This window comes from Trichechus manatus, unplaced genomic scaffold (genome assembly GCF_000243295.1).
Source record: "Trichechus manatus latirostris isolate Lorelei unplaced genomic scaffold, TriManLat1.0 scaffold00011, whole genome shotgun sequence".
Taxonomy (NCBI): Eukaryota; Metazoa; Chordata; class Mammalia; order Sirenia; family Trichechidae; genus Trichechus; species Trichechus manatus.
In genome coordinates, this window is record NW_004443947.1 from 32,226,642 (window position 1) to 32,250,441 (window position 23,800).

Below are 23,800 nucleotides of genomic sequence, written 5' to 3' on the forward strand. Positions count from 1 at the left end.
GGGAAAAGACAGTCTTTTTAACAAATGGTGCTGGCTAAACTGGATGTCCATCTGCAAAAAAATGAAACAGGACCCATACCTCACACCATATACAAAAACTAATCCAAAATGGATCCAAGACCTAAATATAAAGCCAAAAACTATGAAGTTCATAGAAGAAAAAAATAGGATCAACGCTAGAGGCCCTAATACATGGCATTAACAGGATACAAACCATAACCATCAACACACAAACTACAGAAGATAAGCTCGATAACTGGGATCTTCTAAAAATCAAACACCTATGCTCTTCAAAAGACTTCACCAACACAGTAAAAAGACAACCTACAGACTGGGAAAAAATTTGGGGGCATTACAAGTCAGACAAAGGTCTAATCTCTATAATCTACAAGAAAATCCAACATCTCTAACAACAAAAAGACAAATAATCCTATTAAAAAATGGGCAAAGGAAATGAACAGACACTTCACCAAAGAAGACATTCAAGTGGCCAAAAGACACAAGAGGAAATGCTCTTGATCACTAGCCATTAGAGAAATGCAAACTATAAAACCACAATGAGATACCATCTCACCCCAGCATTACTGGCACGAATCAAAACACTGGAAATAACAAATGTTGGAGAGGCTGCAGGGAGATTGGAACACTTATGCACTGCTGGTGGGAATGCATAATGATACAACCATTTTGGAAATGATATGGCACTTCCTTTGAAAGCTAGAAATAGAAATACCATATGATCCAGCAATCCCACTCCTAGGAATATATCCTAGAGAAATAAGAGCCGTCACACCCATATTCATTGCAGCACTGTTCACAAAAGCAAAAAATGGAAACAACCTAGATGCCCATCAACAGATGAATGGATAAACAAACTGTGGTACATACACACAATGGAGTGTTATGCAAAGACAAAGAAGAATGATGAATCTGTGAAGAATCTCATAACATGGGTGGAACTGGAGGGCATTATGCTGAATGAAATAAGTCAATCACTAAACGACAAATACTGTATGAGACTCTATTGTAAAAATTCATGAAAAAGTTTACACACAAAAAGTAACAATCTTTGTTGGTTACGAGGGATGGGAGGGGTGGGGGGGAATACTAAATAGACAATAGATAAGTGGTAACTTTGGTGAAGGGTAAGACAGTACACAGTACTGGGAAAGCTAGCACAACTTGTACCAGGAAAGGTCATGGAAGCTCCATAGACACATCCAAACTCCCTGAGGGACAGAATTGCTGGGCGGAGGGCTGTGGGGACCATGGTCTCAGGGAACATCTAGCTCAACTAGCATAACACAGTTTATAAAGACAATGTTCTACATTCTACCTTGGTGAGTAGCATCTGGGGTCTTAAAAGCCTGTGAGCAGCCATCTAAGATACTCCACTGGTCTCACCCCTTTGGGAGCAAAGGGAGAATGAAGAGAACAGGATACAAGGAAAAGATTAGTTCAAAGGACTAATGGACCATAGCTACCACGGCCTCCACCAGACTGAGTCCAGTACATCTACATGGTGCCCGGCTACCACCACTGACTGCTCTGACCCGGATCACAACAGACAGTTCTGGACAGAGCTGGAGAAGGATGTAGAACAAAATTCTAACACACACAAAAAAAGACCAGATTTACTGGCCTGAAAGAGACTGGAGAAACCCCAAGAGTATGGCCCCAAGACACACTTTTTGCTCAGTGGTAAAGTCACTTCCGAGTTTCACCGTTCAGCCAAGGATTGGACAGCCCCATAAAACAAAATGGGACTAATGAGGCACAGGAGTCCAGGGACAAGGACTAGAAGGCAGAAGGGGACAGGAAAGCTGGTGATAGGGAACCCAAGGTTGAGTAAGGACAGTGTTGACATGTAGTGGGGTTGTTAACCATTGTCATAGGGCAATATGTGTACTAACTGTTCAATGAGAAACTATTTATTCTGTAAACCTTCACCTAAAGTACAATAAAAAACAATTAAAAAAAAAACATCTGCCACTGAAATCTCTATGGAGCACGGTTTTACTCTGACCACCTGGCGCTGGAACTGACTGAACAGCAACTGGTTATTTATGAATTATTTAGGTGATTAAATTTAAGTACCTTTTTTATGAAGTTATACTTTTTTTTGCATCTGCTCTCACTCTTTTTCTTTTTTCAAGTCTTGGCCAAATGCATTGCCTTTTCCACACATAACCAGTGTTTAAGGGCACATTTTTCTCAGCCAAGTCTTCTGTCTCTCTATATGCAAAAGTCCTTTCTCTGTGCTACCCCATAGACCTGCCCACATGGGCTAAGTGAAGGGTGACCAATAACTGCATTTATAATTCTGACAAATAAATATAAAACTGGAGTTGGTAAAAAATTATCTAAATATAGGTAATAAATAAAGACATTTCTTACTAAATATAGTAAGAAATAAAAATTTATTATGTTTATCTTGATAATTTCTCTTTGATTTTTATTTTCCTTTTAATGTTTTTTCTCTATTTTCCAAATTTATACAACAATCACGCATTAACTACCTAGTCAGAAAAAGTCTGAATCAGTGATCTCAATGGGGGTGATTTTGCCCCTCAGGGAACACTTGGCAATGTCTAGAGATACTTTTGGTTGTCAGAGTTGGAGGGTGCTACTGGCATTTAATGGGTAGAGACCAGGGATGCTGCTAAACATCCTAAAATGCACAGTACAGCCCCCACAACAAAGACTTATCTGGCCCAAAATGTCTATAGTGCCAAAGTGGAGAAATCCTAACCTAAATATTTAACACATAAGTAACATATACCTATTCATGCTCCAATTGATTTGTTTGTTCCTTTGATTATTTAATGGAAGATGGGGGAAGAACCTGGGCTCCTACCTGAACAATGAATTGGTAGATCATGACCAGGCTGACCAGCATGCTGATGTTGGCCAAAAAGGAGAAGATGGACAGGGCTCGGAGGTTCCTGATGAAAACCAGCAGCACCAGGAAGGGCAGGAAGCTGAGCATGTAGAGTCTTGAGTCCATGGTGGGTGTCAGAATCACTGTCTCATTGTTGTGGCAATTGTTGGTGGTCCCGTTGGCTGCTTCTATCACCTACAGTGAAGAAAAGAGGAAAAGTCTCTCAAACAACAAAGGCCAGTGGACCTCCCACTGGAAGAGGTTTCTGACTGGGGCCCCAGTATGTGGAACAGGTCTCACAGAAATCTGTGGTCAGTGAACTTTCTTTGGAGATCTTCATGAGTATCATTAGTAAACCAACTGTCTGAGTTAAGTTTGACTGTATTCTACCTAAAGACAGGAGGATGGGAAAGAGAGCTTGAGATTTCTCTAAGCCCTAGATACTAAGATAAGAATCGAGCAAAAGACACTGTTTTATATAAAGTATTAAAATCGTAACCCCTCTGTTGACCTAACCTGGAATTTTAACAGAAATTCCACTCATCTCTTGCCATTCTCTTTTTCTACCATGGCCCTACCTGTTTGAAATTATCAGCCAGGAATACAAAATACACACAGCAGAATCCCAGCTGAGTGACAATCAGGAAGAAGTCCACAATGTGCCTGCAGATGAGGAAGGAAGGAATACAAAGATTATCACATTACAAGCAAGACTACCAGAGAGACAAATGTCTATAACAGTGCTTTTTCCCAAGTCATCAAAGACCCTTCCCACCAGGTGACAAGGATAAGCATGCCCTGGTAGAGGAGAAACTGTGCTAGGTGCCACAAGTCTGGAGCTTTTGCAGAAAGGTGAAGGAGACACTATTTGTGTGGTTTCCGAGGACCCCTTCCTGGCTTCTTATCTAGAATGTTAGTGAGGTTAAGAGAATCCTGAGATGGGGATGAGCAGAGCACAGCACAAACTACGGGACCACTCTCCAGCCCCTTGGCCTCCTCGCTACACACCTGCCCACCTGCCCACCTATCCCATCTCACCCATTTTTCTAAAGCTACTGGGAACCCTCTGTGTAAAAGACCAGGAAGTGGACCCCTTCACTATCTCTTTCTATCACTTGGATCCAAGAGTCAACTACTTTGACATAAGTACACAGAAATAGATGTACCAAAACAGACTGCTGGTTGAAGCACTGTTATAACAACAGCTGGGAACAACCTAAAGGGTCATCAAAAGGAAAACGATTAAATTAAAGACCATTCTTAAATGGAACATTATACAGCAGTTAAAAAGAATATGTAAAATCTATATTTGCTGATAGAGAAGAATGTCTAAGACATGTAAGCGGAAAAAAACAAGTCTCAAAACAGTATGCACAGTATGGTCAATTTGTGTGAAAAAATTAAGACCCCGTGCATGTTTTTTATGTACAGAAAATTCCAAAAGGATATACATGCAACTGTGACTAGTATTTACTTCATTTGATGTCCTTCTATCTTGTTTGCTTTTTTTTTTTTAACCATGATCACATTTTACTAAAGAGTAGGAGGGAGAGAGGAAAGAAGAAAAGGAAGGCAGGGATGGAGTGAGGGGGTAAGGAAGGAATGATGGACCGATTAACCAAATGATCAATCTAAGGTGACCACTGGCAATCTGGCTTCCCTCAGTCACAGAAAACAATTTTGCCAAAAGAATTATGTAACCTGCATCAGGATGAAGCTGACTATGAGTGAAGGTAAAACTATCCTCTGTGATCACAAAAAGGAACTTCTTTGGAAAACACTGTTTTAATGTGGTTCAATTAAAAAAACGAAAAGAAGATTCAGCCCTTGATGATATTAATTCTCTATAACTAAATACACCATTTTCTCAAATAGGAAACAAAAAGAATATTTCCCTCCAGGCATCTGAAAAATTACTACAGAAGTTTCCACACACTTCCCACCTCCTGAAATGTCACTTTGCCTAACAAACCCATCTTTATCTTGCTCCAGCTCACCTCAGCTCCTCCTCGAAGCCTTTCCTTCTCCTGCCCAGCGGCCCCAACCTTAAAGCACCTATCATGTGCACACCACATCTGGCACACTGGACAAGCTAACCTTTAAAGGTCCTTCTGCTCTGAGAGCCTAGGAGGCATCTCTATCTCCTGATCCTCTCCTCCTGTTGGTATACACTCTAACTGATCTACTGTATTGGTCACTAGCTCCCACATAGCTTTATCCTTACACAGACTACAAGTCCCTGGAGGGTGGGGACCAATACTTTACCTTAGGGAATCCTCCCCTCCCTATATCTAGAGTTATTTTGTGCCATGTTTGAGAGACAGCTTAAAAATATTTGTTGAATATATGAATGAAATATAATCATCAGTCAGAGACTGATGGTGCTGGAACATCCCTTAGAGACTTTCCAGGCCAGGCCCTTCATTTCACTGATGAGGAAACTGAGGCCCAGAGAAGGGAAGGGTCACACAGCTTAGCCACAGCAGAGCTGAGCTAGAACATAAGTCCACTGACCCAAACAATGCGTTTTCCACTGCTGCTTATATACTCTCCCACATCTGTCCTCCCTATCTGAAGGCTTCCACACTGGGAGGCCCAGTCAAAATAAAAGAGGAAACCAGTTACCTTCCCCAGTGGGCATGGTTCCGGAGCCAGGAGCTGGGGCTAGATTCTAGTCCATACATCACTGTATCCCCATAGTCCACAAAGGGTTTGTTCAGTCTGGGAGAAGGGAAGGGAGCAAGAAAGTGCAGAGTGTGGGGGTTAGACAATGACAATGACAGAACAAATAGGCCAGTCCCCCATCTGTCACCCTGGAGATACCACTCTGAGTCTTGTATCTAATGCTTTCAAGGATCGGAAGTGTTAAGTCAACAGGGCAGTTACTTTCATTATAATTTTAATTGGTGCAATCATTTCAATGGCCGTGATCATTACAAGGCTCACAAAAGTAGAACATGGTCTCTATCTTTTGGACTTTAACAGGTAACAACAAGCCGAAAAAGAAGACAAAAATAACCAGGGAAAGGTAGTGCTACAATAACGAGCAGCCATCTTCAGCTAGTGCGCAGAATTTAAGAGTGATCTGCATAAATGGTCACTGTGAGTGTTAGCGACCGAACCCAGGACAACTCGTTGCTGGAAAGGTGGCTCAGAGGACTCTCACCTGTGGCAGAAATGGTGAGCACATTTCACCAGGATACCCATGCAGTGCACGGCCACGATGCCCATCAGCAGCAGGCTGAGGGGACCCATCTGGGGACAGGTGTTGTGGAAAAGAGGGGAGAGACAGGCAGGTAGAATTAGAAGTGAGCCCAAGGGAGACTGAATTTATAACCGATTAAAATGCTACTAAGACATTTTCTAGGGACAGAATTTCTGGCACAGCACTGTTACGTGCTGCAGAGTCGATTTTCGATTCATAGTGACCCCATGTGACAGAGTAGAACTGCTCCATAGGGTTTCCTGGGCTGTAATCTTTACAGAAGCAGATCACCAGGTCTTTTTCTGCAGAGCGGCTGGTGTGTTCAAACCCGTGACCTTTCGGTTAGAGCCAAGCACTTAGGCACTGCACCCCCAGGGCTCCTTCTGGCACAGCACTAGAAGGTGAAACGTGATCATGATGAGGTCTGTGAGACAGGCACTATCAGAACCCTACCATGCCTTCCAGAGAAGTCTGTTCTGAGACTGTGCTGCAAAGCAGCAGCATGGAAGGCTCCTGTGGGAAGAAGAGTAGGTTGAGGGGTGTAGGGAGGAAGGCGGAACATTATCTTTAGAGAAATGCCAGATCGACAAAGACGTGCTTCACTAAAGACTGTCTGCATCTCTGAGCTATCTCCCAGTCTAAAAGGAACCAGAATGGCTCTGGATGGATAGTATTATCAGAAGTAAATCATAAAAAGAAGTAAGATTCTCAGAGTTGGCCATTTAGGGATGGGGCCTGGAAGGACTGTGTAGAAAGTAGACAGACTTCTGTTACTAAAACATTAGTTAATATCATTGATGGAAACTGCTTGAGTCAGTTTAAGTGCATTCTCTCTGCACAAAGTAAGCTCCATGAAGGCAGGAATCTTTGTCTGTTTTGTTCACTGACAGATATTCTAAGGGTCTAGAGCAGCGCCAGGCACATAGGAGGCCTTCAAGAAGTATCTTTAGATGAATGAATGTCTGAACTTTGCTTTTTCTCAGCAGCATTAAAAAAAACTTCCCATTTTAAATGAACTAAAAACAAACAAACAAACAACTATCTCCTAAAATTTGTCACCACACTTCCCTCCATTGATGAAGACCCTTACCAAGATGCCTGCATTTTTCACCGCTAGAGGCAGCCCCAGGAGTCCTGTGCCAACGTTGCCTTTTAACAGGTGGATCAAGGTCTGGAACCATCTGAAGTGGAAACAAGTTAGACAAGGGAATGTTAACAATATTAATAGCTAAACTTTATTAAACACTTAGCAGTGCTTTTATATATTATCTCATTTAATTTCCACAATAAGCCCTTAGGGTTGATAGAGGGTTAACTTCATCTTATGTATGAGGAAGCCACTTGTTCAAGGTCACACACCTACTAAACAACTGAATCAGGATTCAAACCCAGGTAGTGTGACCCTGGAGCCCACTCTCTCAAAAACCATGCTGTAAGCTTCTGCTCCCTATGGCATCTCCAAGAGCCCCTTCACTCTCTGGAGATTAGTCCAGAGGGACAATGGGGTTCTCTTAGGCACTCTATCCTTTCCTAGTGTATCTGGACGTGGTTCGAACCACAGAACTGACTACTGCAACAGAGGATGACAAACCTAATTGCAAAGGGCCAGCACTGGTATGAGAGAAGAACAGGGGAAATAAAACATCAAGCCCCCAAAACCTGCAACAGAAAGTTTTATGCAATGTGAACACAGAAGAAGTCACACAGTACCACAACGGGCCAGAAGGCCCTGGGGCACTTTGTATTAAAAAAAAAAAAAAAATTCAAATGCCATAGTGTCCCAGGCTTGGAGAAGCCCTCTGCAGACAGTCATCTCATGTATCCTTTTGCCTTGAGGACAGATTTTTCTTTCACCTATTTGTACACACTGTGTTCACCAAGTCGCAACTGTGAAGCCCCACACTATTCCACATTCACCTTTTCATTCAATAAATACTCTCTCTCATGCATAAAACACTGTGTTAACTGCAATGGTGGGCATAAGTATGAATCAGACATGGATCTCTACAAATTAATAATGTCACAAGGAAAATGCGGCAGACACATTAGTAAACATACAAGGTAGAATGATACCTGTCTTAAGAAAAACCCAGATACGGCGCCCAGGGAAAAGGAGGCAGGTGAGCCTTTAGAGTGGAAGGGAGACCGGTAGAGGAGACCAGAGCTGAGACCAGCGGGACAGGAAGAAGACCCCCGAGATAAAGGGAGGACTCAGCAACAAAACCTAGAGAGAAATGTGGAGCCTAAAGAAGGAAGAGCACTTGGTTTACTGGCTGCTCAGGTTGTCGCCGGGTGGAAACCTCAGGTTCTGCTTGGCGTGACTTGTTACAGCCAATAAACAAGAGGCTGAGGTGGGAAAGAAGAAAGTCGCCTTTATTTCATTGGGCAAGGAAAGGAGCAATCAGGGCTGCCTCCTCCAAGACTGCTCACAGGCAGCTTGGGAAAGTGGGCTTTTACAGAGAGCAGACAAGGAAATGCAAATTCATCATGAATATTCAGGATTGACCTTCATGAAGGCACTCAGAGTTTGGGGATGACAAGGCATTTTCTTTAGACAAGGTTTCAATTCTCCGGGATAGAGGAAGAGATTGATTTTCCTTCATTAGAATAAGTCTCCACCCAGAGGTGGGGTGCTTATATGTATTTTTCACTTAATGAGCTAAGAGGTCACTTAAAATGCCAACATGGTGTTGAAAACCTGCTAAAACCCATTGAGGCCATCTACGGCCTGTTTTGTGGTTATCTTGCCAAGGACAATTTCAGAACAACGTGTGGACGATTCTGCTCAGTGTAGGAGGATAAGCCAGGGCTCTGAGGCTGCCTGCCTCAAGGTAGGCAAGGAGTTTCCATTTTTTCCTGTAGGGACAGGAACTCATCAAAGGATTGACAGCAGAAAATTGGTCTCATCTTCAACATTTTCTATCCTTTCTTACCTATAGGAAGATATGAAATGGGTAAAATACAGTACCACTTTGCCCCCAGTCACAGACTCACTCAAGATTTGGGCCCTGGCACTGTCTACAAATTCGTCTGCACAAATAACCTAAGTCCCTTCCAACCGATGCTTACACACATCTCTTCAAATCTGTAATTCAGCAGAAACTGAAAGCAAGTAACACTTGTTACCAATAAAGGCTATAAATAGAACCCATTTGTATCTCTGGAAAGGAATTTTACTTTTCAGTAGTCTTTTTCCTTCAACTTCCAGGAAGAAAAATCTTTTGACCTTCCTACTATCCCCAATCTTTTCAGGAAAGATCAAGGAGGCCACTTTGAATCTAGATGAGAAGAGGCTGAATGCTCTCCCGGACTACCTTCAGGAAACAGCCTAAGGACCTTGAGGGTCCAGCTGTGACTTTCATCAGCAGCAGCCAGTGGCTAAGTGATAATGGGCAGGACAATGGCCTATCCAAAGTCTGTCATGGCAAATGTTTAATCCACTTAAGGCAAAGGTAAACATACTGCCAAACCCACCTGCCTACCAGAGGCCTCCCAAAATGACTCTGAGCCGGGTTTGGTGGGGGGCCAGGTCCCTTAGCCCTGGCTCTACCACTAATCCTCATATGACAACTCCCTTCCCTTCTCTGGGCCTGTTGTCTGACCTGTAAAACGAGGGGACTGGACTAGGAGAAGATTATCTCCATGGTCCCTTCAGCTCTGAAACACCAAGATTCTGGCGACTGGACAAAATTACTCTTTTCTATTGATCATGTCAAGCTAGGATCACCCCAAATGTATGAGAATCACAAAATCAACTGCAGGGATGTGCAGTGCAATGGATCACTTTTATATGGCCTTTTTTGCCATAGTCTTGTAACTCCCACCCAAGTAACTGAGTGGGATTGCGCAAATAAGGTAATTGTGGTGCACCACGGAGATTGATCAGTTTTACCATCCCGCTAGGCTTAAAATAAGCCATCCCTAAGGCAGAAAGAGAGGACCTCATCATTACCACAAGAGAACAGCCAGGAGCAGAGTGCATCCTTTGGACTGGGCATTCCTACACTGAAAAGCTCCTGGAACCAGGAGACAGAGAGAGAGAGCTGTAACACCGAAATGGCGAGGAGTGGCAGAGAAATGGGGGCAGGAGAGACCTGCAGGAGATGGTGCAATGGGTTTCCTGGCCCACAGAGCGAGAAAGCTGAGCACCTTTGGGCTGAGGCTTACTGGTGGACTGGGGTGCCTCAGGGCACTTATCAGCAGAGCTAAGAGAGTTTTGAAACACTTACCTGAGCCAGGTAGAGGCCAAGGGGCCAGAGAGACGAGCCCTTCCGGCACACCTGAGAAGAGGCTGTCCTTATGGAAGAACTGTATCCTGAGTGTTCCAGAACCTGAATTGTAACCTCTCACCTCCCTAATAAACCACATAATTGTGAGCATTGTCTGTGAGTTCTGTGTGGCAACTGCAATGTATTATTAAACTCAGCAGAGAAGCAGTGAGTGCCGTGGGCGGATGGTTGTTGTCACATTGGTAAAGATGGTGGAGAGAGGAGGTGTGTCTGACCTTCGCCTCATAGGAATCAGCCTTGGGCTGTTGATCTTGAGTCTCCTTCTCCCTCGTGAAGTTAGTGGAGGCCAGATGCCTCCACCAAGCCATTTTTACAGATTGCAAAGTCTTAACTAAGGGGTAGACTATCCTTCTGAAAAGGAAGGGGGTGTGATGGCGGGAGGCTAGCAAACCTTTACAGTTGCTTTTATGCTCCAGGTCAGTAGTTCTTCATACTTTTTTTTGTCAAGAACTCTTTAAACACTTAAAAAATTATTGAGGGCCTCAAAGAGCTTTTATTTATGTGAATTATATCTGCTGATACATATACTACATAGAAAATTAAAACTGAGAAATTAAAAAAAATTAATTAAAAATAACAAGTCTATTACATGTTAATATAAATAACAGATATTTTATGAAAAATAACTCCATTGTCCAAAAAAGAAAATGTGAAAAGAATGGCACTATTTTCCTTTTTTTAAATGCCTTGCTCAGTAGAAGACAGCTGGATTATCTGCTTTTGCATTCAATCTGTTGTGATATGTTGGTTTTTTGTTTACTGTATATGAAGAAAATCTGTCCTCCCGTAAACATGTAGTTGGAGAAAACCAAAACAAAACCCATTGCCGCTGAGTCAATTTCAACTCATGGCGACTCTATAGGACAGAGCAGAACTGCCCCATAGGGTTTCCAAGAAGTGGCTGGTGGATTTGAACTACTGACCTTTTGGTTAGCAGCCACAGCTCTTAACCACTGCGCCACCAGGGCTCCAGAGTTGGAAAAGGAAGGAGTATTTTAATAGCCTTTTGGACGATGATCGTAATTTTTCTCTGATACTATACCAAACTCAACAGGTGGTAGTTTCTTAAAAGTTGGGTGTAATGGAATCTGAACTTTTCATACTGTTCAATTAAATTCCACTGGTCATCTTGCACTCTGAATGGATCTTTTACCCATGCACAATTTTCTGATGTTGGTCATTTGGAAAATATTGGTTCCATGAGTTATAGAGATGTTCTGAATGCTGATACTTTTCATTACACCATATAAAAAAAAATCACATTCATTAAAATCACCACTCAACTCATCAGAGAAGTCTGTAAGCAGAGGGAAGCTGTCAGTGCTGGATACAAGTGTTTTCCTAATTTTTGCTTGAAAGCTCAAATTTTATTACAGACAAATAATACTACTGATTTTCTTAAAGTGACAGATTCACTTCTTCCGTTTTCAAGAAAACGTCCCCTTGGGCAGTCAAAGAGGACAGCCTAAGTCTAAGACATAAAGGATTCCTCAGTAAGTCACATCCAACCCACATGGGAACACAGAAAGGTTGACTGTTAAGCTTGAGGAATGAATGAAAGAGCTGCAAAAGACGGGATGTGGGATCCAGAGAACATTTCTGGAGTCTGCTGAGGCTGGGGGCGGGGGATAGCTGGAAACTCAATGGGGCAGAAAACCCTCCTCTGAAGCTTCTAATGCAATGTTAAGACCAGACATAGCATAGCTTCAGAGTGGAGTGCTCAATTTTATCTTACATTAGAGGCCCAGAGAAGGCTAGACTCAGCCCAGATGAGCCCTGGGATTCAGTTTCCAGGGAAAAGATGTAAGCCCTCCTTATGGAAGGTAAAGCAGATCTTCTCTATCCACCCCTTTGATCTTTTAAGTGCAGGAGAAGTTCTTCCCTCTCCCCACTTCTTTAGCCACATGAACTGACTGTCTGTGGCAGAAGTCTATGGCAGACTTTGCAAAGGAGACTTCCAATTAGCCATGGTCTTTGAGGTTCTAGAACATGGTTCTAAATTAAGAGAATGTCCTCTCTGAAAGGTTTTCTCAAGTCCAGGCTCTTACTCAGTACCAGCCTTCTGGGATCAACACAGCTGAAACAAACAGAAAATAAGAAACAGACAAGAGAGTGGCAGGCAAGGAGCTCAAATCTCAGCACTGTCACTCACCCAATCTCTTCATATCTTACTTCCAGCTATAAAACTGGGAACTGATGAAACAAGAGAGGAAAAATAACTCCAAGAGAGACTGTATTACTAGTACAGAGGTTAAGAACATGAGTCTCCCAGGTTGGGAGAAGGTAACAGTGACTTACGTTGTGCCGTTGCTTTCCCCAAAACGCTGGTAGGAGCCTGAGGAGGAGAAGTTGCTTAGGCCTTCGGACGGGCTTTCCTCTGGACTCACGTCAGTGGAGCTGTAGTCATGGTAGTCCTCATTCCGAAGCCGCTGCGTGGACATGGTAGCTGCAGGGACAGGGTCAGCATTAAGGTCTCCAGCGACTGGGGCCTTTAGCTCCAAGTCTAGGGTAGGCTCTGGGGCTAGAGCAGCCATTGTCACTGTTGCTCAGGGTGACAGCTGCACTATGGATTAAGTACAGCAAGAGTGCCTGGTACCGAGGGCTATGGAAAAGGTGCAAAGTACACTTGGGCGGGCTGAGCTCACAGGCTTCTGCCTCCCAACCTTCCCATTCAGTGCCACGGTCATGTCTAAACTTGCCACAGCACACCTAGACAGAGCAGAGGTGAGGCACTGCTTGGAAGGGGTGGGGGAAGACACAGATGGGCACTTCTAGAAAGCCTTCCCTATTCCTTAGGTTGGGATTAGCTGTTCCTTCTGCTGAGCTAATTTCCTGGACTTTGGACAATGGTTAGATTTAATATACATCCATCTTTCCCAAAAGCAAGCTCTCAGAGGACAGGGGTCTGAATATTCCTCATTGTACCCTTCTTCCCCTCTGCATTCATTAGAGAACCTTACTGAATTAAAGAAATCCCCTCCGGATCACCCAATTCTGCTCAGCTAAACTCCCACTGGGTCCCAGAGCCACCAATGACTCTGCCTTTCTCTCTGCCATAACCTCAGGCCTCATCTCTACCATTTGGAGCCACCAGTGACTCTAATCCCCTGACCCTAGGAATATTCTCTTCCAAACAACCTGACTACTGAGAAATGGCAGCTGACGGCAGCTCCGAGGAAGACCAGAAGCGTGAGCAGTGCCACCGCTGACCCTTGTCTCACGTGTCTCTCCACTCTCCTTCTTCCTTTTCACTCTTACTGACTGGCTTATGTTTTAAACATGGTGAAAGAAGAGACCCTTCCTGCTGTGTCTTGGGGAAGGGATGGTGAAGGTAGCATCCCCTGGGTGAACTTTTTCAATAATGCTACTACGGAAAAGAGACAACAATGACTTCCCTAAGTACACAATAGGATTCATTTTGGGAGTCAGGCAGGCCCCCAAGCCAGTCCAGAATCCTAGAAACCAGTGCTAGAGGAGCCCTCAGAGGTCATATCAAAGCCCTCATTTTACAGACAGGGAATCAACCCCTAAACAGATGAAGTGATCCACCGTGCTACACCTAGGTAGTAGCAAAGCAAAAACAGAAGACCTATCTCCCAACTCCCTGCCTGAATCTGGAAACGTTTACTGAATACAGCACCAGGTACTATGAGGGAATATGATCATGAAAAAAGTCAACCTCCTGCCCTCCAAGAGGCGGCGATGAAGTGAGGAAACAAAGGTACACTAACATTAAAAATTAAGAATCAGAATCCTGCGGACACTGAGCAGACTGGCACAGCGGCCTGCCTCTGTGGAGCTCTCCTCCGCACACGGGTGGCTACCTGCTCTGAGTCTGATGTGCCGTCTCGGACACCAGGTGAGGAGCCAGGGTTTCTGACCCCTACCCACAACACCCGGTCCCGCCCTGACATCCAAGTGCCTCCCACAGCCCCTGGGGAACTCTTCTGGGAATTGGCCCCCACCCTGGCACCTGAGAGATCCAGGGGTGATCTCATTCTCTATCTCCCTCCATCTGTAATGTAGGACTGACCCCAATTTCACAAGGAAAGCACTTGGCAGAAAGCTAGTAAAGGATCTGCAAATCCCAGGGAGGATCCTGCCTAGCTTCACTTTGCTAAAAATCTAAAGAGAGCTTCATTTACTCACATGCTGGAGGAATTCAAGGATGCCATCTAGCTCTGGGGCAATTAAACTCATAAGAAGGGCAGAAAAAAAAAAAAAAACTAGTCTTTTTGTTGTTGTTATTGTTATAAAAATATCTGTAACATAACATTTGCCAAGTTAACACTCTTCAGGTATACAATTTAGTGATATCAATTACGTTAATCATGTGTAACTATCACCCATGTTGTTGTTGGGTGCCGACAAGTCAATTCCGACTCATAGCGACCCCATGTGAGGGAGTAGAACTGACCCATAGGGTTTTCCTGGCTGTAATCTTTAAGGAAGCAGGTTACCAGGTCTTTCTCCTGTGGAGTGGCTGGGTGGGTTTGAACTGCCAACCTTTCGGTGAACAGCCGAGCACTTAACTATTGCCCCATCAGGGCTTCTTCCACCATCCATAATCATTGCCAAATTTCCTATCACCATAAACAGAAATTCACTGCTTCCTAAACAGTGGTTTATGAAGTGTCTTACTTAATACGAGCAGTGAAAGCCTCTTGATATTCAGGCAAAGACTAATAAGTTAGTTTCTATGTATGTCAGGAGCCTAGGTTCTAAGCTTGCCTCTATCAACAGTTTGCTCAATAACTTTAGGCAATTTTCTTTATTTGTCTAGGGTCTTGGTTTCCAAATGTTTACAAAGGCGGGGAGTATGTGGACTAAAATATCTCTCGGCTCCTCTGTAGCTCTAATATTCCAGAAATCAATAAATGGTGATATTCTAGTTTCTTCCAACATATCAAAAGCATCTGAAGACTACAGCCTTCCAGGTGAATCCCATGTATTACTGAGTAAGAAGGGACAGATACGGGGTGGCAACCTCCCCAAGTTCCTCACCATCAACCAAGAAACCACTCTGTTGCTTACTTGCTACAGATGCTCAATCTGTTTCAAACACTATAAAGCGGCCTCTTTATGTGTGTGTAAAGACAAAGTTGCCCACTTTTAAAGCAGAATATTGCTAAGAAAACTGCTCAAAAAGAAGCTGAAATCTATAGCTCTAAAGTCCAATAAACAACTGCAGGATATGCCAGATGTGTCTTAGCAACTGCATGCATGTTGGAAAAAACAAAAGCCACTTACGGGTTTCGGCTGATGATAAACTCAACAGTAGTCATGATATAATAAAAGATGCCAAATAAGCTAATGCAATTCTAGGTTGCATTAGGATGAGAGAGAATCCAGGTAGACAGTAGTACTGTTCAGTTTTGCCATACACTGTATTCTATTCCAGGCAGCATACTATAAAGGCAATAATAACGAACGGTGGTATATCCAAGGGTCAGCACCAGGATCAGGACGAAGACAGAAACCAACTAAATGACGAACAGCTAGAAGCACTGAGAAGGTTCAATCTAGAAAACTAGCAACTTGAGAGGCATAAACACCGTCTCCAAAAGCTATCATATGGTCATACGGATTATACTTGTTGGGTGAGGCCTCAAAGATCGGTCAGAGCTAGGATCAGTAGGTAGAAAGTAACAGGAGCTAGACCTTTGGTCAGGCATAAGGAAGAACCTTGTATCTCCGGATTTGTCCAAATGGAACCGATGGCTCCAGGATAGGGTGTTCCCCATCCCTAGAAATGTCTAAGCAGAAGCCCCTTCTTAGAGTGTTATACGGGATTCAAGCATGGGAAAAAGGGGGCACAACCATTCCCTGGAATTCCTTTCTAAGGGTCCCTCTAGCAACCAAGGCCTCCTGCTCTTGCTCTCTAGCTGGCCCCGTTGAGTGCTACCCCAGTGGCCACCTGCCTCTGGACTCCCTTTTATGAAATCTGGTTCCCAAATCTACTGCTGCAATTGCCAGTTCCCTGACCCGTGGGAGATTTTGATAATACCTTTCAACTGTAAAAATGAGGGGTGTAATGTATGAGAGTAGAAGACAAGCTTGTCCTTCAGGTTGCTGGGGACAATTAACTGAGTTTATATTATATGCAGGGTCGCTATGAGTTGGAATCAACTCAACAGTAGTGGGTTTGGTTTGGATACTATATGTGTGGCCCATCAATACAAACTCAAAATCTCCATAAGATATTTGGACCCGTAAAAGTGAACTACTAAGTAAAAAAAGTCTACATGTTTGGTGACCAAAAAAAAAAAAAAAGGTTTTTCTCTTCAAGTGTACATTCAACAAAAATTGCATTGAAATATCAACTATTTGTATAACCTTGATATGTTTTCTTATATCAACTTTTTTTTAGTTATCAATGTTCTCATGTACTTTTTAAGTTTCACTCTTTCCACTTATTTCATATCTACTCTTCCTTGAATCTACACAGTGCACATACTTATGTTTAATTACAATATAATAGTCTACCATTATATTAAAAAAAAACTGCCATCGAGTCAATTTTGACTTGTGACGACCCATGTGTGTCAGAGTGGAGCTGTGCTCCACAGGGTTTTCAGTGACTGATCTTTAGGAAGTAGATCGCCAGGCCTTTCTTTCGAGGTACCTCTGGGTGGGCTCAAACCTCCAACCTTTCGGTTAGCAGCCACGTGTGTCGTTTGCACCATCCAGGGGATACATCATTATATTAATAGATAAGAGTAAGTCAAAAAGTATTGCTACTAGCGTTCCAGTTGATACATGCATGGGTTTATTCCAAACAAAACATGTTTAAACAGATCTCTGTGATCAGTGGATGGCTGCAGACAAGTTCTCTCAGTAATATACTTGTCTTAGTCTTGTTAGGGTGCCTTCAAAAAAAAAAGATACTTTTTGTGCCATGGGAAAAAAATGATTTTGAAGTCAGGGCTAATATCAAATTTTTAGCAAAACTCAAACGGACATCTTCATAAATCACTGCAGCTTTGCAACAAGTTTATGGGAATGCTGCCCCACATAAAACAACAGTTTTTAGATGGATCAAGTGTTTTAAGGAAGGTTGGGAAGACCTCAAAGATGAGCCAAGAGGGAAGACACTGAGAAGGGTATGGTGACTGTTTTTTGGGGATTCCAAAGGGGCAATCTTGATAGATTTTCTTGAAGGACATAGGATGATCACAGGCACTTATTATGAAGAAGTTTTAAGAAAATTGAAAACTGCACTGATGAGAAAAAGGCCAGGAAAGTTGTGCCAAGGAATTTTTTTCCATCACAACAATGCACCTGCTCCTTGTTGGAGGGTAGCAAAGGTTGTCTTAAGCGAATTTCACTGGGAAACCTTACCCTATCTAGCCTACAGCCCTGATCTGGCCTCTTCAGACTTCTTTTTGTTCCCAAAACTGAAAGAACATTTAAAAAGAACATGATCTGAGTCCCTCGAGGATGCCAAAACTATCGTTTTGCCGTGGTATAAATCGAAGAGGGTAGAATTCTTCGGGAAAGGGTTAGAGAGATGGAAATACCACCTTCAGAAGTGTATAGACCCAGGTGGAGGACAGGTCAAGAAACAATAGCTTCACATTTTGATTTTTTTTTTTTTAAATAAACATTTCTATGATTTGTAGCAATACTTTCTGACTTACCCTCATATCATAATTTGCTTTACTAGCTCCCAATCGTTGGATTTTGGGTTTCTTAGTTTTCTTGGCTTTCCTTTTTTTTTTTTTTAGTGGCTATTTTATATCACAGCTAAAACAGTCATATAAATAATTTTTAGTTTTTGAGTCATATCCTTGGAGTAGAGCTATGTCAACAGAAAGGCTCACTTTTATGAGGGTTCTTGCCATACAAACAGATCGATCTAATCTCCAGTGTCACTGGCAACATATGAACATGACTTTTTTCATAACCCTGCCAATTTAGATTTTACCATTTTTATTTTTGTTCTTCTAGATCAGATGCTCTTTCAGATAGGCTCACTTTTATTTGTTTTATTTTACATTCCTTTAATTTCCAGCAATGACTACTGCTAACAATAAAAACTTTTAAAAGAGTATCTTTCCCCACCTACCACACACACACTAGCTCACTTCTGAAAACACTAAAATGTTCTCAAATAGCTATTTAAGAGTCTACTAATTGGTTTCCATCCCAGCTTCAGTACAATGAGCCACATCAATTCCAACCAGGCAAAGAGAACTCATTTATAAGTGTTTGCAGATCTCTTTCAGGTTATATGGGAAGGTCAGCGGAGAGAAAAGGAGTGAGGAGACAGAGATGCAGTGGTCCGAGTGTTATTTAGCTTCATTGCCAAAAGCTAAACAACACTTTTAAGAGTAGCTTTTGTTAAACATATAAAAAGTTATTATATGAAAACAAGAAGTTAAAGCAGCGCAAATCAATCAGAAGTCCTCAAGATGGAAAATTCTTCCTTACACTGTGCTGAAATAATCTCTGAGTCGGAGGTATCCAAAACGCTGCCTCTAGAGGTCCCCTCATGAGAAGTGTTCAAAGACTAGATGAGCATTGTGAGGAGTGCTGGAGGCTGGCTGGACTCCACCAGTGGTTTATGAAATCATGGGCTGGCTGCATACAGATGCCCCGGGAGCTTGTTAAAAACAGACTCGAGGACTATGATTCAGCCTGAGAATTTTATTTTTAACCAGCTTCTTAGGTGATCCTGATCACAGCTGTATTTATATAAAGCACAACAACAGCAAAAAAAAAAAAAAAAAGATCTTATCATAATGGGTGCACCTCAGGCCTCCCCTCCTGTCAGAGTTCACGCACTGGTGACACTTGCAAACTAAAAGTGCTACCCATTATTCTGAAATAGTTACATTGGGTTGGACTTCACAAACTGTGCTGCTACGGGGGGTCCACCAGGAGGGAAATGAAAACGTTTGCCTTCTACATGATTTGTTTTTCAAACAGCACCAGATGGGACTCCATCTTACTGACCACAGAGCTTCATTCCATAAACAGAGCCCCGTGCCTGAGAGTCTGGTGCGAGGGCAGTCATAAGACAGCACCTGACCTCAGCAGGGTCATCGAGGAGGAGCTGCATAGGCCAACATGCTCACTTTTTACCCACAATCATAAAAATCAGTAAACATTAGCACCAGGCATGACTTCAGAGAAGATCAAGCTCCAAGATCCCACTCAGAGGTAAGAAAACCAAGCTAACTCATCCACAGTCCCAATTTGTTAAACAAGATCTGAGATTAGAATCCAGTATACCAGATTCCCAGCCCAGCCCACAAATTATCTACACTCCCTAAAATTCCCCAAGAACAACAGTGGACCCAGACCCTGAGACAGGAATAATTCTGCAAAACAAAAAGTACAAGGGTCTGGAATTTAGTTGTATGATCCTGAACAAATTACTTAATCTCTCTTTGCCTTAGCTTCCTCATCTGAAAAATGGCATTAATAACACCAATGGTACAGTATTTTTAAAAAGAGGAAAAGATCGATAAATGTTAAGTATGCTGACTGGCACATTTGTTATTGTTGTTCGTTGCCATCAAGTCAACTTCAACTCACGGCGACCCCATGTGTGCAGAGGAGAACCGCTCCACAGGGTTTTCAAGGCTGCAACCTTTTGGAAGCAGATCACCAGGCCTTTCTCCCAAGGCACCTCTGAGTGGGTTTGAACTGCCAAACTTCCGGTTAGTAGTCCAGCACTTAGCACATAATAGATCCTAAATTAATGGCAGCAATTGGGATTATTACTACAGAGAAGTTGAAAGACAGGAAGATAGAAAGTTCACTGTACAAATAAAGCGCTGCAGTACTTTCTCCATTTAATACTGTGGAGAGCTGAGCTGGTTCCCTAACTTGGAAAAGATGATCTAAGTGCCAAGAGCATTCCAGTAACCCACAAAGACAGATTCCCTGACTTCTTGGAAAGGAGAAGCAGAGAAGAAGCTTTCTTACTAGCGACAGGGTCATTAAGAACCAGTCCTGGGTGTCAAGGCTTCCAAGAGAAATATTTGGGGGATAAAGGAGAGACAGTATCAAATGCAGCACCATGCGGTTTCTATTTTGGTACATTTGGAATGCCCCATCCACTGGACCCACACCCACTTAACAGAGGCTACCTTTGTGTGCTCAGACCTAGAAGGCTTGACCACACCAGGGAGGTACAGGATTCCTCCAAGGTCTACTGAGGTCAGTGTGAGTCTCCTCTATGGGAAAAAGAAAAAAGCTAGTCTAAGCATTAGTGGTGTTGCTCATCAGGACCAGGCCAGCAAAAGTAGGAACAGAATACCCATTCACTCAGCCCACTTCTAGAATCTTGTGCCAGGTCAGGGTGGAAAAAAGAAATGTATCACTCACAGCAATGACTCCTCAGCATCTGACCCTTATAGAGGTATTAAGCATTTAATACCTTAGGAGGGTGAGGGCAGAGAAAAAGAAAGAAAAAGCAGGAGTAATTAACATCACAGCAGTTACCTGAGGCAAGGGGAAAAAATAAAGCATTCACAAAAGTGAACATCTACTCCAGGACAACAAATTCCACACACTAACAAGTTGGGTCACTAGAATTTCACACAACCTCTCACTTGGAAGAAAACTTAAAAGTTTAACCCTCTACCCAACATAACAATTTCATCTACACATCGCCAAAGTCATCCAGTGACAATTACCTCCAATGGCAGGGAGCTCCATGTTCTGCCTTCCAATGCTGGAGAGGACTAATTCTTTGAAAGTTCTTTTGCTCACCCAAAAGCCACTCCCCTTACGGTATTTGCATTTACTGGTCCTACTTGTAGCCTCGGGAACATTCCGGAATAAATGGAATCCCTCTTCCTTACAATAGGCTTTCAAATAGGCAAAGACAGCTCTAAGCACTTTGAGCTGTCACAGGGACAAGGTCGAATGAATGGTTGCAAGTTTTAAAGGGAAATTAAGGGCTCAAAAGCCGGCAATTGTAAGTGGCACAGAATCAGAAAATAAAGGGAGAGAGAATTAATATTATCACCAAAGCAGCCTCTGCTTCTTGCAGCCTCCAGCCTCAGACAAACAGCCTCAAAGTCAGGGCAAATGACCAAGCCTTTTGTATCCCCTTACTGCTTGACATCAAGAACATCTTTAAAACACACCCTACTGTAAACTAGACTCTAGATAAGACTCGGAAGAGGGCCCTGATCATGTTTCAAGTAATAAAGGACAGTCATTTTCAGCTGTCTGCATTTAGCTTGGACATTGCATAATACAGAGATAGGAGAAAGAACAGGAGGATCCTTGTGTGGCGCAAATGGGTAAGTAATCAATAGCCCAAAGGTTAGCAGTTCAAATTCACCCAGAGGCACCTGGAAAGACAGGCTTGGTGATCTTCTTCTGAAAGGTCACAGTCTTGAAAACTCTATGGAGCAAGTTCTACTCTGCACACATAGGTCGCCATGAGTCGGAATCGACCTGACAGCAACTCACAACAACAAAAGGAACGTATTAAGGAAAAAGAAACTGCTTCTTAGACAACTGGATTAAGTCTTGCTATAAAAATTTTTTAAAAACCCATTGCCGTTGAGTAGATTCCAACTCACAGCAACCCTATAGAACAGAGAAGAACTGCCTCATAGAGTTTCTAAGGAGCAGCTGGTGGATTTGAACCGCTGACCTTTTGGTTAGCAGCCCAGCTCTTAACCACTGTGCCACCAGGGCTCCAGTCTTGCTATAAAGCATACTTAATGTATACGGGGAAAAAAAAACCCTCTCCAGTTAGAAAACAAACAGAACTAGATACAGAGAATGTCAGAGCCAAAAAGGCCCTCAGAGATTCAATCCTGTTACTGTACAGTCTAAGCCCAGGGGAGGACAAGAGTCACCCGAGGTTGCAAAGCAAGTGGCAGGGCCAGAACAAAATCTCCTATCCCCAAATCTCGGCTCTTGTCATTACACCATGCTGCCATCTTATTTCACCAAACCTCGATAAACGCAAAACATCGGTCCAAATTACCAGTATTCCCCAAATCTGACAAATCACAGAAAAAAAATAAGGCAAAGATCTTTACATTCTTCAAGTTAATGGCAGAGCTATTCCCAAATAAATGTTCTTCGCAGCCTCAGCTGGGATCCACCTATCCTCCTAGGAGCATACTCCGATTCATATTTCATATTTTGGCATGACTTACAAAAAATTGCAGGACAGTTAGAAACCAAAACCTACAGGATGATGAATCTGCAGAAAAATCATGGACAATGAAACAGGGAACTACACCCAAAGCTGATGATGGGGCATGGAGAATGCAGAGAGCTGAAAAAGACTAAAAAGAAGGGGACAGCAAAAGTGTGCCTTTTCACATCTGTCAAGTCTGAGGCAGTGTGGTGAAAAAAAAGCAAACAGTTGCTGAAGCTTAGGGAGACATGGATTCTAGTCGCAACTCTGCGACTAACTCAACTGGGTGACCTTAGGCAAGCCCCTTCTCCTTCCTGGGCTTCAGTTTCCCCAACTGTCCTAGAAGCGGGTTGCATCAGATAATCTCCCTGGGCCCTTGCAATTCCGGCATTCTATGACCCACCTCCGCCACCACCACCACCAGACATCTAGTCGATTCCGAATCACGGCGACCCCATGTGTTTCAGAGAAGAACTACACTCCATAGGGTTTTCGTGACCCAAGGACCATTATTAATTAGCCAGTCATGGAACAGGGTTCCCGCAGGGGCCGGAGACTTGCCTGAGACAACCAGACCCCCTTTAGCAAGCGTGCAAGAACCCCAAGCTAGTCGTTTGGATGACCTTTGCCGTCTCCGGACCTCAGTTTCGCCACCTGTCAAACAGGACCGGGAGATCCCAACCCCACAAGGTCAAGGGAGATAGCTCGAGGTATGAAGAATTCTCCGGTTCGCCCCATCTCGGGAGTGGGGCCCTGCACTGCACCGCATCTGCGGCCCCCGGAGCCGACAAGCCTCAGACCCACAGCCCAGGCCGGTCCAGTCCTGACCTGCAGCATCCGCCGCGCCCCGGAGGAACGTGAGGTGGGTCCTCGCGAAAGCCGTGACCCGCCGCCAGCCTGAGCTCGTCAATACGCGGACTCACTGCTCCGGCTCTCGCCCGGGATCCGACTCCGGATCCGCCTTCAGCGCAGCCCACCCCTCCCTGCTTCAGAGTCCACCCCTCGCCATCCTTCTAGGGTACCCCGGCAGTCGCTTCCGGGCTGTGTCACATGATCGAGGTGTCCAAACCAGAGGCCGAGGTCACGTGCGGGCCGCTCCTCTCGTTCTCTCATTGTGTTCTGGAGCTCTGAGCCGCAGCACCACCTGGCGACCTCGATCTGCCACTGCAGGAAATAACGTGGGAGCCGGGGGCTGTGAGTGGGAACAGAGGGGCCATTGATCGTGCCGCGTGGGCAGTAAGCCCAGAGTCGAAGAGCGCTTGCCCCTGAGTTGTGGGCTTGAGAAAGACTGTTAATGTTTATAG

General features: G+C 43.7%; 1 protein-coding gene across 1 annotated transcript in view; it reads right to left on the reverse strand.

The window, feature by feature from the left end:
* Positions 1–23,536, reverse strand: part of SLC36A1 (solute carrier family 36 member 1) — a 50,651-nt gene extending 27,115 nt beyond the window's left edge. Inside the window, exons 1-7 of the mRNA XM_004371292.3 lie at positions 23,325–23,536; positions 12,674–12,821; positions 7,177–7,267; positions 6,048–6,136; positions 5,507–5,602; positions 3,460–3,544; positions 2,858–3,076 (exon numbers count right to left, since the gene is read on the reverse strand). Of these exons, the coding sequence (XP_004371349.1) occupies positions 2,858–3,076; positions 3,460–3,544; positions 5,507–5,602; positions 6,048–6,136; positions 7,177–7,267; positions 12,674–12,816 (723 nt within the window). The 5' untranslated portion in view covers positions 12,817–12,821; positions 23,325–23,536. The remainder of the gene's footprint in view (positions 1–2,857; positions 3,077–3,459; positions 3,545–5,506; positions 5,603–6,047; positions 6,137–7,176; positions 7,268–12,673; positions 12,822–23,324) is intronic.
* Between the last annotated feature and the right edge of the window lie 264 nt (positions 23,537–23,800).